This window comes from Sarcophilus harrisii, chromosome 3, assembly GCF_902635505.1.
Source record: "Sarcophilus harrisii chromosome 3, mSarHar1.11, whole genome shotgun sequence".
NCBI classification, from domain to species: domain Eukaryota; kingdom Metazoa; phylum Chordata; class Mammalia; order Dasyuromorphia; family Dasyuridae; genus Sarcophilus; species Sarcophilus harrisii.
The window spans coordinates 114,354,364-114,372,377 of NC_045428.1; the positions used below are offsets into that span (position 1 = coordinate 114,354,364).

General features: G+C 31.6%; 1 protein-coding gene across 3 annotated transcripts in view; it reads left to right on the forward strand.

Annotated features, from left to right (window-relative positions):
* Positions 1-18,014, forward strand: part of PIBF1 (progesterone immunomodulatory binding factor 1) — a 271,889-nt gene that overhangs the window by 143,554 nt on the left and 110,321 nt on the right. For all 3 annotated transcript variants that reach the window (XM_031958466.1, XM_031958465.1, XM_031958464.1), the window contains exons 13-14: positions 4,530-4,620; positions 13,193-13,295. In XM_031958466.1, the coding sequence (XP_031814326.1) occupies positions 4,530-4,620; positions 13,193-13,295 (194 nt within the window). The remainder of the gene's footprint in view (positions 1-4,529; positions 4,621-13,192; positions 13,296-18,014) is intronic.

Consider the following 18,014-nt stretch of genomic DNA (forward strand, 5'->3'; position numbering starts at 1 on the left):
TAGCATAGTGATATTATTTTAGTCCTCTTCAAAAAAGAATGTAGGTTTTTGTTTTCTTATCCAATATTGTTCTTTTTCATTTTATTGGATTGTTTAATTCAATCACATTTAAAGTGGTGAGATTTAGGTTTATATTTTTTCCATTTGTCTCTGTTCTAATACTGGTGGAGTTTTTTCAAGTTACGGGTTTTTCCCTTTTTGTGATAGTTCTGTTCCCACTGATTACATTCCCTTGATCCCTATCTTTTATTTATTATTCCTTTTCCTATGGGATTTTTACATGTTCCTTTTCTCTCTCCTGTTTTTATCTAATTCACACACACCCTTTTTCCCCACAGTCTAGTGGAATTGTAATTTTTTTTCCCTCACCTTCAATTAGTATTGTTCATTTGATTTTTTTAAATTCATTTTTGTACTCCTTTCCAGAACGGATCTCTCTATTATCCATCCTCTTTTTTCTTTACTCTAGACCCTCATTTACTGATTCATGACCACTGTAATTATCTGATCTCTATCTTATCTCTGAATGCTTCATGTAATCAGATTTTCCAGTGCATCCATTCTGAGTTCTCACTTCTTGGCAGTTTCTGCCACTACTTTTTTAAAGCTTACCATATAGATTTTTCCTTTTCTACTATACATCCTAGAAAAATGTCAATTCCTGTAGATATCAAGAGGCATAGGGCAATGATAAGAGTCCTTCCCCTACCATAATTCCTAGTTGTGCATATGATTGAAATTTACACACTCCACTGGTTACCCTTTTTCTCATATTTGTCTCAAAATTTGCCCCTTGGTTTCATGTTCCTCCACCTCCCCAGGGTTCCAATTTTTCCCCCCCAAACACACTCTCTTTAGTGGAACACAAGGAGATTTCAAGGTCACACGCAATGAAAGTGCTCATCTCCCTTCACAGACCTTTGTTTATCACCCATCAGTTGCTGGGCTTCTCCTACCACAAAGTTAGGCCTTTTTCTTTTCATTTCCATTCTTATCAAATGTCTCCCTTTCTTCTCTAGCCTTTATTCTGATCCACAAAGGTCATCTTCCCCCTAATGTGATTCTCTCTTCTTTATCTTCTTCTCTCACCTCCCCTTCCTTTCATGTACCCTCCAATGTTGTAATGTAGTCCCAGTCTCACAATTCTCATTTCTGGCTTGAAGTATTCAGTAGTTGTAACTCTTCACATTCCTCAAGTGTGGTGTTCTCTTCTTTTGTAATAATATATGATGGTTCTCTGGGAGCAGGTTTTTTGGGAGGTTTTCTGGAGGCAGTCTTAGTTTCAGTTCCAAGTAATAATCACTTCAAATGCAGCGAGGGATTCAGTCTTTTATTGTCTCTTCCAAAATATCCTGGTAAGCTTTCCTTGGTTCTGAGAGCTCTCATTGCTAGTCTTTTGCCTCTGCCAGCTTCTGCCTCTAGCTCAACTCCAACTCCTGGCAATCTTCTGAACTGACTGACTTCTGGCTTTCAGTCTTTTTCAACTGACTCCTCCTGACTGAGCTCAGCTCTTTTAATGCTCTTTTTAATGCTCTTTTAGAGGTGTAAACTCAAAGGTTGACTCCTTCTCAGAGAGGGGGATTATGAGAGGTGTGAATTCACAAAGTTACAAAGTTAACTTTGTGTATCTCCCATACTTGTTAACTCTAATGTGTGAGCTCTAATGTATACATCTCTTAAAATTTGTGAGTTCTAATGTGTGATCTCTAATGTGTAAACTCTTAAAGGTTAATGATAATTATGCATTATTTAATGACTTAACACTTTGTAAGGATTCTAACACTCAAGTCCTTTATCTCAAAAACTATTGGAACATTTTCTTTTGTTTTAGAGTGTTTATTGAAAGATGCCTGAACTCATTTGTTTTTATTTTTTTATTTATTTATTTTTAAATAACTTTTTATTGACAGAATCCATGCCAGGGTAATTTTTTACAACATTATCCCTTGCACTCACTTCTGTTCCGATTTTTCCCCTCCCTCCTTCCACCCTCTCCCCCAGATGGCCAGCAATCCTATACATGTTAAATAGGACACAATATATGTGTGCAGAACCGAACAGTTCTCTTGTTGCTCAGGGAAAATTAAATTCAGAAGGTATAAATAACCCGGGAAGAAGAACAAAAATGCAAGCAGTTTACATTCATTTCCTAGTGTTCTTTCTTTGGGTATAGCTGCTTCTGTCCATCCTTGATCAATTGAAACTAAGTTAGATCTTCTCTTTGTTGAAGAAATCCACTTCCATCAGAATACATCCTCATACAGTATCGTTGTTGAGGTATATAATGATCTCCTGGTTCTGCTCATTTCGCTCAGCATCACTGAACTCATTTATTAGATTTGGAGACTAGATTTTCTTCTGTTGATGTCTTAGTAGTTGATTTTATGTTTATGTTCAAGATCATTGAACATCAATATCTCATGTTCAAGATATTTTTCAAGATCAAGAAGTTTTCTTCTTCCCAAGATCTTTAATAATTTTAATCTTCTTTCCCCATCTTGCTCACCTTTTGACTCCCTCCCCTCTAATTGTATTTTCTGTGAGGGGTAGAGTTAAAGTATCCCAGCTTACTGCCACACAAGACATTTTATGGTTCACCAACCTAGGTTTCTGCCCTAAGTGATTATGGGTGATTGAAACTGGTTCCCGCTGGAAGTTACACTCTTTAACTTAGTGGAGTGTTATGCAGTATTGGGTTCATGTTCCTCCACTCAGGTGTTATAGCTCCCCTTACCCCAGTCTTTCCAATGTAGGACAAATAGATTTCACATATCAGATGCCCTAGGTCACACTCAATGAAGTTCCTCATCACCCTTCATAGACCATTTCACACAGTGTACTATCCTATTTTGCCTTGTTCCCTCTCTTCTTTAGTTTTCTGATTTTATACCAGTATTCAGAGCTTTTTAGTGCTGTGCTACAAGGATGCTTTCCTTACCACTGGCTCTACTGGACAGAGTTGTCCATCTTGACAACAAGAGTTGAGTACAGTAAAGAGCATTGTAGAGCTGATGCATTGGGTTGTGACCTCTAGCAGACTTTTGCCTCAGAGATTGAGATTACTTGGTTATCTGTTGCACCCAAGGAAAATTACTTTAATCTGGATTCAGGGTCTCCTTGGCACTGAAAAGGAAAGGAAAGAATGGGGTTTGGTGACAGATTTTGTTTTCTGTCATGTCCTTGGATCTGCTAATGCATCTTCATTGTTAATAATATGGGATGTGGGGGAGGGATGCTAAATGCCTTAGTGAACATCAGTTAATAGATTTTTAGCAGAGTGAGGTGGCAGTGGGGGTATGTTTTAAGGACATTGATAAGCTACAGCATAGGAAAAAGTCTTCAAATCTATACTGCATGAGAACAATTAAAGGAATTGGAGATGTTTAACCTATAGAAAAGAAAACTCAGGTGAGATAGGATACTTGGGACTTGTTTCTAGCACCAAAGAATAAAGTAAAAAATAATAGATGAAAGTTGCAGAGGCAAATCTTGGAAAGGCTTACTAGAGCTGTTCAAAAATAGAATGGGCTACCTGATAGAGTAATAGGTTTTCCTATCACTGAAATTATTAAGAGGAAGCTGGATGACCAATTGTTTGTATTGTTATAGAAGGGATATGTATTTAGATACATATTGAATTTGATGACCTTTCAAATTCTTTTCAAATCTCAGATTCTATAATTCTAGTACTTCAGTGTTCTCCAACGTGAATGTGAACTCTAGCCTTCAGTTTAGTTAAGTTCTAAGTATTCTTTTTTTTTGTCACATTGCTCAATGAGAGATTAATTGGTTTAGATACATATGTTCAAGTTTGGCATAGTTGACAGATAGTCATTAAAAATTCTCTATGTGTCAGAAATAATGATTTGAGGGTGTAATCAATCCTTATTTTTTATATATATTTTGGTTAAGCATTTTTAGTTATGACACAAGATGGCAAATTACTTTTTCATATTACTTTCATTCATAAACCCTTTAACTTAAATATATATGTTTCATTTAACAGGGATAATAAAGATAAATGATAAATGGATTTTATGTTATATTTTAAATATTGTTGCTAATACAAATTTAGCACGTATATTCCAGTTGTAGATCAGTCTCCTCTGTGAATTTATAATTTTGTTAATATATTTTTAGTTAATGCTGAATTCATGAAGAAATGATGAATATCTCTGAATAAAAATTTTTTCTTTTGTGAAAGAATTATATCATATTTTTGCAACATAAATTGCAATTAAAATCTTTGCCATCATTAAAATAAATGAACTAGCATCTCACCATGATGTGTCATTTCTGTGATATTACTTCAAGCATTTAAAAAAAGTAAATCTAATGTATCCTAGCATGTACATACTATCAAAAGGAAGTCCTCATTTATATGTGGTGAATATGTATATAAATTAATATTTTTGTGTTTTCTATATTTCTGTATTATATATTGAAGTATTATTATGCTTCACTTTGCCACACTTTTTAGAAAACTAATACTTCTTCAAATACCATATCATATTTTTATTATTTTACAGTTGAAAATGAAGAGGAGGCAGAACGAGTTCTTTTTTCTTATGGTTATGGTGCTAATGTTCCCACTACAGCTAAAAGACGACTACAGCAAAGGTAAATTCAGTGCCTATTAGTTTTCTTTATTCTAGCAAATTAGTAAGGGTAAGTTGCATTTATTTCTAAATTGATTAATTATATATACACATACACACACACGTTTAAAATTGCTTTAAGACAAACTACACATTTTATCTTTTTATACATTACTATAATGGATAGTAATCAATATTTTAGCAGCAAGAATAATAATGGATGGTAGTAAGTATTTCACAAAGCAGTTACCTCCTCTAAGATTTTCCTTGGGACCACTTATAGTGATGATAAAGTCATATAAATGTATTTCTACCTAATTTCTACATAAATCACTTATTCTTACATAAGCAAACAGTATTTTTTAAGTTAAAATGTTATCCATATTATTGTTTTTTTCTGTTTCTCCTAATTTGTCACTTCCAGATTCTCCCTTTATCATAAACACGTAGTAACCTCTTCTTGGAAGTGCCTATACTATGCACACCTTCCCCCCAGTTAAAATCCTGTTAGCTGTTATCTGCAAAAATCCAGGCCCTTTCTGTTCTTCCCTCAGTGGGTTAAGTTCCTATCTCACAATTCTTCTCTCTACCTACTTCCCATCTTTATACTAAAAGATTTCAATCTACATCCTCATAGTTCTTCAAATGCAGTAACCTCCTAGTTCCTCAACCTACTTCTTAACTATGAGCGCTTCCTCTGCCCCACCTGATGTCACAAAAAGGTGATCAGTACCTTTGATCTGGCCTTCACCTACACGCCATCTCCACATTCAAGGATTATGAAATTATTTGATCACAGTATGTTGGCTTTGCATCATTTTCTCTGCCCTTCCAATACCAAACTTTGCTCTTCATCCACACTATGACTTCCAATCCCTCTATTCCTCAGTTTTCTTCCAAGCCATCACCCTTGCACTAGACACACTCTGTCTTGCTTCTTTGGTGAACCAGTTGAACTCTATATTGTCCTGTTATGTCCATTTTCCCTCTTTGCCCTCACCAGCTTCAGCTTTATATGACTCCCATCATCATCTGCTTTTATTTTCATTCTCACACACAATCCTGAATAAAGGGGGAGAAAATCACACAACCATTCTGACTAAATCCACTATAAATTTATGTTCATTCAAATGCTTTCTCTCTGTTGATTATTTCCAGTTTATCTTGTATATTGTTCATTTGTACACATGGCTTCCATGTTATTTTTCACATTAGACTATGAGCCTCCTAAGGGGAGGGAGTGGTTTCTGCCTTTCTTTGTAAATCCAACACTTAGCATAGCACTTTGCACAGTTAGTGCTTAACAAAAAATTGTTGATTTATTGATTTATGTAGTTTTTTCACACACCTACTATCATTGACCCAGTGGTATATAAAAGGCAGAAAGTTAACACAAAGATTCTGAGAAAACAAAAAGTTTGGCAAGGCCCATGAGAAATCATGGTCAGCCTTTAAGCCACATTATAAAATGTTCTATACTCATAGTTATATTATCTGCTAACTTGAATATTTCATCCATTTTTTTATTCACTTGGTCAAACATTTGCATTAGCTTTTTTAAAAAAACTATGTATTAATCATATATTGTATTTAACAGCTACTTTAACATATTTAACAATTAGTCTACCTGCCATCTGGGGGATGTGGTAGGGGGGAAGGAGGGGAAAAATTGGAACAAAAGGTTTTGGCAATTGTCAATGCTGAAAAATTACCCATGTATATATCTTGTAAATAAAAAGCTATAATAAAAATAAACAAAACAGAACAAAACTATGTATTATTTCACCTCTCACGGCCTTATTTTCCTCCCCCTAATATGACTTCATTTTTCCCAATAAACTTTCTTTCTTAATTTTTCCCAGCATATACCTTATATGCTATTTAGATAGGTTTCTTTTTATTGCCTTCCCAAAAAACCAATGTACTCTCCTGCCTCTTTTCTGCCTATCCAAATTACACCCCTCTTTTAAGAGGTTTCAGATTGTTGAAGTCTTTCCTAACTGCTCCAGACCTCATTAATCTTATTCAGTTTTAAAATTCTACAGCACTTATCATTTGTATCATATAATTTAGCACTTAATTATATACCATGTTAGTGTTGATCCTAACCAGGTTTTAAGATCTTTGAAAACAGAGACCATATTTTCCTTTTCTGTAAATGCCTATCAGGGCAGTTGGCACATACTGGTCACTCAATAAATTCTTTCAGATTATTTGAACCTCTTTATATTTAGGATAGATTTAATATTTATAAAAAGCATTACAGACTAAGCTAGAACAAATTCTAATTTACGTTAACCTTTTTTTTTTTTTTTTTTTTTGGAAGAACATTTGAAGTTATGCCTTTTAGGATAAATCAGTAATATAAATAAATGTCTATAACTTATGCCAAGGACAGCTTTGATCGACATGGGGAATGAGATAAATACACATAAGTTTTTTTTTTTTAGTTAGTTTTGAAGAGATTGATAAGAAACAGCAAAAATCTTACTTAAGAAAGGCATAGAAAATTGTGTATAGTAAAAGTAATTACATTTGTTGAAGATACATAATGTTCTAAAATCCAATTTGGTGTGTGTGTATATATATATATATATATATATATATATATATATATATATGAGTTTCCCTAGAGACAACATGCTGAAAATGACTTATGTTCTTTTGTTATTTTTAACACGCATGTGTTACTGAACATAGTGATGGGTAGGCAGTAGCATTATTATAGTTTGATTTTAATAGACTTTCTTAATCTCTGTGGTATGTAATATCTGAAATATTAAAAGTTTGAGGTTTGAATAGAGGAATCCCTGTTCTCATATCTCTGGCTGAAATCCAGAAAAATCTTGTCACTACAAAAGGAAAACTTTACCAAGTAAAGTATATCTGTTATCTGTTTATCTCCAAATCACAAATTTTAAAATTTTAAAGAAATTTCCAGAAAGGACCCCTATTTCTTAATGTTTAGAGTCAAGATTTAGGGAATCAGAATTGAGTACATCTTCCCTAAAATCCAAGTGTCCAAATATTTCTAAAGATCCTATCACTGTTATCTATGTGCCTTGAACAAGTGCCTAATGGGTTTGCTATTAATATCTTTCTGCTAGTTGATGCCAGGCATTCTTCTCATGATGATCCAGACGGTTATTTTGAGGAAGAGTTTCTCAGGTCATCTAAACTGGAGTGATGGGGTGGGCTAAGATACAAAAATACATTCATTCATTCAACAAGTATTATTAAGTACCTACTGTATACACAGAATTTTATATAGAGATGCTTTTGTTTTTAGCCATTACAATGAATTTCTAAGGTTTAACAGATTCTAAGAAAATCTGTGGTCTAAATCTTAATAAGATGAAATTTTATGAGAATAAATGTAAAATCTTACACATACATTTTTAAAAAGCATTACACAAAGTAAAAAATTTAAAAGATTTACCTTAATGGTAGCTCATGTGAAAAAGACCAAGGTGTTTAACTCATGTTCAGTCAAAGATAATTATATTAATGTTGATCCCATAGAATATATAATATATAGACATATGAATTACAAAATAATTTTAGAAGTTTCCCTTTTTCTTCACTACACTATAAAATAATAAATTCAGTAGGAGCCAAAAATATATTGTTTCTAACATATTTGCTATAAAAGTAAAGGAGGCAGGCAGGAGATATTAGTGGAAATAGGAAGGTAGAAATGAGGATTAGCAAAATAGCACTTTCAGTAAATCATTTGCAAATTTCTAGGATTTTTTTTTAGTTGGCTTTCAAATATTAAACAAAAGCAACAAGCGTTTGTGTGCCAGGTACTATGCTAAGTGTTATTATACATATTTTTCAGGCTGTATAAACAGGGTGACCAACATATATTATTTTTAAAAACTATGAAGTTTTAGCAATAATACTTCATTCATATCCAGCTAATAAACATACTTTATAGCAAACTATAATATACTATAGTATTGTATTGTGTAATGTTGTTGTATCTAGTGTGTTTTGTTCTCATCAAAACTACTATTTCTTGAAGCGTACTTATTATATTAGTTACCTTGCAATTGCAAAGAGATCACAAAGAATAATTTGTCTAAATAGCTGTATATTGTTTCATGTTGTTTGACTAAAACATTTTATTTGTAAAAATCAGTCAACTACCAAAATTTTTGAAATTTGTGACACTTTATTTTTAGTTTATTTGATGTCTTTCTTGCCAAACATACTGTAGGATTCACAGTTGTTGCTGAATTTGTTTTTTATCGAGTAAGATTTTATTTTTTCCCACATTACATGTAAAAACAATTTTAGCATTCTTTTTTTTTTAGTTCAAAATTATTTCCCTTTATTTCCACCTCACCTCTAATACAGTAAACAATTTTTATATCTAGGTTATACATGTGCAATCACAAAAAAAAAATTTCCATAAATAATCATATTGAGGATTCAATTATTTTAAAAATTAAAATATGTTCAGATTAGTTTTGTTTTGAGAATTTTGTAAGACTTTTGAGATAATTAGAGGATTCCCCAGTTAGGAAACTGGAACTAGGATAGCATAAAATGCTATTTTTTTCTACCTACTTGGTTGAAAATTTTCTTTCATGTGAATGCTATATAAAAACACTTTTACACAATAACATCAGATTTCTCACATTTTTTATAAGAGGTAGGAAAATCAACCTGATATAGTTAACAAAATTCTCCTTTCTCTTTATTGCACTGTTGCAAAAAGTTAAAATATCTTATACAGTTAACATAAATTCAAGTAAAATGGATTCTGCTTGACTTGACTGGACTTGAAAATCTAAAGCAATGTTTTTGTTTCAGTCGTGACTGTTTTGAAAATAGCAAACAAGATTTTCCAGTTATGTGTTTTGGTTATGCTATTTAACTTGCAGTACTAAATGGGTGAAACCCAGGCAATAAAATTACATTCCTGGAGTGAACTTTTATGTTTACTTTGGAGGATTTGAATGTATAGATATTTCAGAAGAGAGCCTTATGATGTAAAATTTCTTGTATTCTTTGGGCCCTTTGTTTTTGTTTTTATGCAATTTTTTGAAAATTCAAATTGAAACATTAATAGTAGAATGAGAAGAAAACTGAGGGAGATAACCTTCAAATGAGTATTTATTTAGCTTGATACTTTTTTCTCCTGCCTATAATTTAGTTTTCATTTTTATCCTTGTGTACCAGAATAGGATACTATCGTTTCTCAATTGTCACTACAAGTGAGAAAATAATTCTCAAATCAAACTTTGGGTTTGGTTTTAAGTAGTATTTTGAAAATCTTGCTCTTGTTCAATCTTGATGATATACTTTAAAAATTATACTTATTGAAGAGCCCGTAAAAAATCTAATTTTAATATATTAGATCATCCTGAGAATATTATTTAATCTGTAGATATCAGGAGGACAGGAGAGGGAGAGTGTAGCTTAAGGGGTTTGTGTTCTTGTTTTTTACTAGTTTTCATGATAAACTAAGAAAGGAGAAACACTATTTTTCTAGCAGACAACTATATTAATTCAGACCAGTTGCCTTGATACTATATAATAAGACTGACTTCAAGCCCAACTTTAAGTTTATTTAGCATGCTAGTCCCATTAAGAGGTACTAAAGATAAAAAAAAAAAAAAGTCTCAGATACTAGTAATACTTTTGACAATTAAAAATAAATATAGCTTTGCCACATTCTTATTGGCAAAACCTATGCCATAATACATTAGTACCTTATAATTGTAAATAATGAATAACACTAATGGAGTCAAAAAGAATGATTTAATTTTTAAGCAAAAGGATAAATCTTGGGGAAACTTGTCAGATATCCATTGTCATTTCTGTTTAAATAATCAACCTGATGTCAGTTTCAGATGAAACTGCAGTTTTCTTAATAGAAAAATTTATAAAAGCTATTGTTGTTACTCCCCAACCAAAGGTTTATAGAAATAATTCTTTGTTTAGATATTTACAGTTTTGTATAACAAAATGTCTTGTACAAGATTCATTTTTCCTGTAATAGTCATTTTTCTTAAGAAAAGAACTTAATTTTCTAGTGTTTGCCTTGTGTAAGTAAAAGGAATACATACAGTTAAATTTGAATTATTTATAATTCTTTAGTTCTGCCATGAAGTAGCAATTATACTTGAATTCGTTTTTACTCTTTTCCATTAAACATTTCAGTCTTCTAAATGGAATCCACCTTAAACCTCCAAACCAGTAACAAGAAAGAACTTTCCCTACTATATTCTAAGCACTGGCTAGTTCAACACAGAGAAACTTAAGCATAGTTTTTCATCTAGGGGATGTAGACTGGGGAATCTAAATTTTGTTAACAATTTATTCATTTTTTCAAAATTCATTTGCAACAATATCAGTCAATCAGTGAATATTTTAGCACTTCCCCATGTATATTACAATTTAATTGAGCACACATTTAAGTGATTGCCATGTAAGGATTGCTATTAAATGCATATTCAGTTTGCCAAATCAAACAAAACAAAACCAAAAAAATCTGCTTATGTCAGTATCTTACAGAATTTCTCTGCTTTAAAGAATTTATTTAATTCTTTAAAATTAAATTTAATTCTATTTAATTTAATTAAATAATTAATATTTAATAAATAAATTTTAATTAAAGAGCGTTTTTTTTTTTTGCACTTCTTTGCAGAGGAGATTTCTCTTGTTCTCTTCATTATTCATCATTTCTGTCTATTCTACACCTTCATTTTCTGATTCATGAGCTCCAATAGAGACTATTCTCTGTATGTCCCCATGGAATCAAAATTTGCAAGGTAATTTATTCTGAACTCTCCCCACTAGGCAGTTTCTTATAGAAGAGAACTTATAGAACAAGGAAGGGCCTTATAAAACTTTCCCTGTAGAATCCTCTTTTTCCATTTAACTCCCTCCCAGAGCAATATCAATTTTTATAGACTACAGAAAAGACATTGTATAGTAGTATCCAAATAATTGCACGTGTTTCTGATTATGTAGCCTACCACTGTTCTATATTCTCCCCTGGTTACCTTTTCCTAATTTGCTCAAAATATCCTTCCTCAATCCATGTCTTCCCCACTCCCCCAGGTGCCATTTGCTACCCCCACTCCCATGCCAATTCCCTTCATCTAGCAGTAGGATTAGTAGTTTTTTAAAAGATAGGATCTTCCAGACCACATGCAATTACGAGATCCCTATCTCTCTTCAAAGACCATCTCCCTTCCACCAAAGTAACATTCATCAGTGAAATCCCCTTCCATCACCAAAGCAAGACCTCCTTCATTTTTCCACTTTTCAGTTTTTTTCCCCTTTTCTTCACCACCTCCTCTGAAATTCTTTTCTTCCTGAGAGACCACAGGAGTCATCTTCTTTTTAGTGCTAGCCCTCAACATGACATGGATACATCACATAGCTGCATTCATTCATTTCTCTTGCCTTCCAATTACCAGGGATATTCAAGAAGAAAATTATTTCTTCAAGTCTGATTTCTGTTCTAAGAATAATCCAAGCATTTTTTAAATTATTGAATAACTCAGATTTGCAGAATTGGTCACCTTGGGCTATATGTATCCTGAGCTTCATTGGTTTTCAGGACGTAATATTCTATTATTCAGATTTCTTCTGATGGGTGCAGAATAGTCTTGTTTTTCAATTTCCTTTCCTTTGTATTTGATGGCTTTTATCCTAATTACTTGCAGAAATTATTATTTCTGAATTGAAATGTTAATTTTAACCATTATGTGTCTTAAAGACTGAAGCCTTGAGATGTCCCATAGGTCTGAACTAAGATAATGGCAGTAGAAATAAAAAGGAGGGAAAAGATATGAGAAGCTTTTCAGAGGTAAAAATCAATAGCACCATCAATTGAATGTATGTTTCCCAGAAGAACATGGCATGACAAAATTGAACACTATGGTGTCAGAATAAAATAAGACAACTGTTTAAAATTTATGAACACACAAAAATGAAATAGTAATTGAAAAAGTTATGTTATACCCAACTGGACTAATTCAAAAGATTGCTAACTTTCTTCCCTGCTTTCAAAACCCTGCTTTCCTCTTCCCCCAATCCATCTTATATATATCACAGAGAAAATTTACTAAAGCATTGCTTTTTAAATTTTAATATGTATATGTATGTGTGTGGGTGTATATGCACACATACATATAACACTCTTGGTTATTATTAAATCTACAGTTGTCACTTGTAATAGGTTGATTCAACTTCTCAAAATAGTAGTCTGATTAATTTTTAATAATAAAATGCTCATAGAAGGAAGAAAAATAAATGTATAAATTACTACTAGGATATTTTGAAGTTTTTTGATACCATTACATAATTATGCATTCTGTAAGGGATCCAAGCAATTACTAGAGTAAGCAATATATCATAGTAGTGTAAAATGGGAATCTTAACATTCTTATTTGAAAATTCTGAGAGTTAGTACAGGGTCTGAGATTGTAACAAACATACAATGACTTCTGTAAATAGTCATCTTAAAAAACTATGATCAAAATTATAAAGTATTTTAAATGCTTTTAGCATGTTTTAGATAGCATTCCATTTTGTGAGCATTAATTTTTTTTTTCATTTAATTGGCACAGCGTTCACTTGGCAAGAAGACTACTTCAGTTAGAAAAGCAAAACTCGTTGTTTGTAAAAGACCTGGAACATCAAAAGGAACATATAACACAGATTTCACAAGAGGTAAATAATTGAAACAAAAGATACGCATATGAAGAGTCCCAATATTCAATTTAGTTCTTTGTAGACATATTGTTTGTTTTTAAGGCAATTTTCAAATAAGTGGTTTGCTTATGAAACTAAACTTATGTTAAAGCTTTATAAAGCAGTTTTTAGTGTATGGCAAAACGAAGATCAAAAGAAAGATTACTTTACCCAGACTAAATATAAATGCAGGCTTGACAGATAAAGCTTTGATTTTTAAGGAAATCACCTACTAAAACAAGATTGGTAGTTGGGGTGGCATCTTAAACTCTCAACTAATACTTCATTTTTTATATAGATTTGTTTTTTGAGGTATTGTTGGTGGTCACATTTATTAATGTACTGCATACTGAACACAAAAGTCTCAAAAATTGAATTCTTAAGTGTAAGATATATGATTAGATTAGGCAGCTAGGTGATAAAGTAGATAGAATGCTAGGCCTAAAGTCAGAAAGACTCATCAACCTGAGTTCAAATCACTAACTAACTAGCTGTGTGACCCTGGACAAGTCACTTAACTCTATTTGCTTTATTTACTCATTTGTAAAGTGGAGAAAGAAATGGCAAATCACTATAGTATCTTTGCCAAGGAAATCCCAAATAAGATCACTAATAGTCAAACACAACTAAAATAACTTATTTTAATTTACTGGAAACCCTTCTTATTTTCCTCAATTTTAAGTCATTAAAAAAAATAAACATTTTACATGGTTTTATCTGTTCAAAATTTATTACAAAATTTTTGCACAGTTCTTGTTTAGAATTACTAGTTCCAGTAGAAATAAAAAACAAAAGATGATATTTCAGTACCTGCTATAAATATATTTTGCCAGATTTCATTACTTCTAATAAGGACATGTTTTTGTCGGTTGTTATTCCTGTTTTAGTGTTCTGAAATATTCAGTTGCTTTGATAGCATGTCTTTCATAACTGAAATACCATTCCTCTAAACTATCTTTTTTACTACAGCATAAATGTACTAAGAATCAACTATCTAATTTATTCCTATTTTTAACATTAAAGTTCCTTCAAACTATTCCAGTTACATTTTTATCTAAGGACTATGTTTTATCTAAACTCTTACTCAGTATATTAGAAGATACCTAATGTTGCTAATATTATACTTTATTCCACCACCACCCCAATTTTTAAAAAAATTTAATTGTACTTATATATTGACGATCGTATATATGCCTATGTGTATTTGTACTATCCTAGGAGTCTTTATATCCCTAAAGGTCTCGCTAAATAAAAACATCAGAATACATAAATTAGGTATACAATATGAAGAATTCCAAGACTAAAAAAGCAAATTTTCCATTTTTTTGTGGTTAGTGTAATTAGTTATAAGTTACTAAGACATATTAACAAGTTCTATAAAATTATGGTACATCAAGTGCTAAACTGTTGCTTTTACATGATTGAGAAAGAAGTATTATGACTTAAAAATTCTATAATTTTGCCCCTCTATTATAGTCATTTTTTTTTTGCTAAAATAAAAATAATTATCTAAAACTGAAGTGATATGAATATAAGGTGAAGTAACTGAAGGAAAAACAAGGGGAATATGATAGTTGTCTTTACATATTTGAAAGGTGTGTGGAAAATGAGAGTTGTTGCTTGGCCCTAGCTGGCAGAACTAGAAACACAAGAAGAAAGTTTCAAAGAAGCAAATTTAATCTTTTATAGGGAAAACTTCCTAACATATAAAGCAATCTCAAAGTAGAATGAAATGGAAATCTTCAAGCAAAGACTTGAATGAGTTTTTGTTGAGTACTGTGGGAGGGGATAAAGAAGGGGGAGGTCTGGTTCTTTGTCTTAAATGACTTAGATTTAGTAGCCACTGGGGTTCCTTCCAGCCCTAAATTTTTTTATTCTCTGAAAACCTAAAAGATGCTATAGTATTAAACTATTTTATAAAATTAGAGAATGTAAATTCAAATTAATTTAACATTTTTAAATTATTTTTTAAAATGCTATAGAATCCATAGTTTTTGAAAGAGGTTGAATATTTTAAATTTTAATAATGTTTTAAGAAAGAATAGCTTATCATCTGACATTAAAATAATATTTTATTTATGCCATTCAAAATGCCTTTAAGGTTATAGATGATATACTGTGGTAAGAGTCTGTAAATTAAGAAGGTTCAAGTATTTTTTAATGAAAACAAACATCTTACATTAATCATATAATAGATTTTGCATGAAAATAAACATTTTAAGGTAAAAAAAATTCATATTTTTGTACCTTAATGTCATTTATCTCTCTACTGAATTATATTGCTTATACTGTTCTGCCTGTTTTGTCTACTTTGCCCTTTTAATCCAATCAATTAATTAATATTATTAATATAACATTATAGAAGGTGCTGTGCCCTTTACAATAGAAGAAAAAATAAACAAAATTCATAAACTATAAAAGAATCAGGGCCAATTAAGCCAGATAATTTTTAAAGAAAAATTAAGTTAAAGTTTTTGGTTCTAATTTTTTTGACTAAACATTGACAATATTTGTTGATACTTTGTATGGTTGTATCACAGTGAATAGTATTGAGGCAAACTATGCACAGAATATAATATCAATGAGTTTCATTTTTAATCTCATGATCAAAAACCATTTATTGGGCTTTTTTGTGATAGGGGACACACAGAAAGAATTATGTAGTTATATCCATTGTCTAAAAGATTATGGAGAAAGAACTGATTTCAGCCAGAAAGAACCTGCGTTTCAAGTCCTACTTCTGACATAAATTTGCTTTGTCACCCTGAGCAAATCATTTAACACTCCTTTAAGTAGTAAAGATGTTAACCTGCATTTCCTCACTAAAAACTCCCTATGTTTGTTAAATCAAAGGTTAGGCTCCATATCCTGTCCTTGTCCTCCAGGAATTTATAATTTTTGACCTGTTCATAGTTACAGACATTTATATTTCAATTAAGTAAGATTGTTTGAATAAGTTTCTGAATATGGAACAAAAGGCAAATCGGGGAAGAAGTTTGGAAAGATAAACTTGGAACTCTAGAGACAAATATAAATAATTGCTAATAAATCCTTTTTAGTTAGAGCAAGAATGAGAAGATTAAAAAACAAGGATACTTGGTACATAAAGTAGACAAATGATACCAACAGGGACAGGCTGGATACTGCTGAAGAAAAGCATGTTTCAAGAGATTTAATAAATCTATAATAGTTATAGTAGTCACCCCTTTTCTTTAAAAATAAAAATAAAAACCTTCCCTTGATCTCTGTCTTCTCAAGCTATTGTCCTTTCTCTCCTTCTTTTCACTGTCAAACTTTACCATCCACTCATTCATCAACCTTGCACAATCTGGCTTCTGTCCCTACTACTATGCAGAAACTTTACATTTCACATTCAACATTGGCATCTTGCTTATTTACTGAATCCAGTGGTCATTTCTCATGACATTCTCTCTAACCTATTTGCCATATTTGGCACTGTTGGTCACTTTCTCCTTTATCCGCTTCTCCACTGGATTCCACAACACTGCTCTCTTCTGATTCTTCTTAGTCTCCTTCACAGGTTTATCTTCCTCCTGATATCCTAACACTGTCCTCTCAGTTATTTTATCTCACTGTACCTTCTGTCCCAGCTAGCTGATCTATTTCCATAGCTTCAATTATCACTTCTATATGGTTGACTTTCACATCAACATATCTATCCATCACCAGTCCATCTCCTGATTTCTAATTTTGTTTCCATCTTCCTATTAGATGTGTCCTCCTGCATATTCCACTAATACTAATCTTCCTGAAACTTTTCCTCTCCTTCCTAATGGCATGACTGTTCACTCCATTCATCCAGACTCAAATTCTTTATTTCTATTTTTCAGCTTCTTTTACATAAATTTACACAAATATGTTAATAGGCAAAGAAAAGCCTAATTACATTTGGTTTGTATATTAAATTTAACATTATAATAGCAAAACTGCATTGCTAGCTTTCAGAAATTTTATTTTCTTCTTTGCATTTAATGTGTCATTTATGCCTCTTTTCTTATTTTTCATCATGATTACTACCCCACAGTTTTCCTCTGTCCCATCCAAAATAGAAATACTCAATTATAACACGCAAGCATATAGTTGAGCAAAATAAAACCAAATATTGTCCACATTTAAAAATGTATTTCTTAATCTGCATTTCTAGTGTCTATTATAATCTTTCTGCCAAAAGATAGGATAAATGATTACTCATCAGTTTTCTGAAGTCACAATTATTACACTGACCAAAGTTATTTTACTTTACATTATTGTAGTCATTACATAATTTGTTCTCTTATGTCCACTTAATTTGTATCAGTTCATGCAGGTAACCCTAGTTTCTCTGTAGTTGTCATTTTTTACTTTTCTCTCTTTGTCATTCTCCATCTAATCAATTGGTAAGTTCTATTAATTCTCTCAACAATGTTGTTGAGAGAACTTCACAGTTTTTCTTCTTTCTTTTTTTGTTATTTTAAAATAAATTTCATTATTTAATATGTATATAGTTTTTAAATTATCAAGATTTTCCAATATATTACTCCCAAAGAAGCATACTTAGTCATATTATTTAAAGAAAAAAAAAAGAAAGAGGAAAAAACAGTTTGGCGAAAGTGGCTACATCAAAAAAAAAATCATCTGTCATTTTCTCCAGCTTCTGCACAGAAAAAAGAAAATTGTCTTCTCACAGCTCTTTTTTTT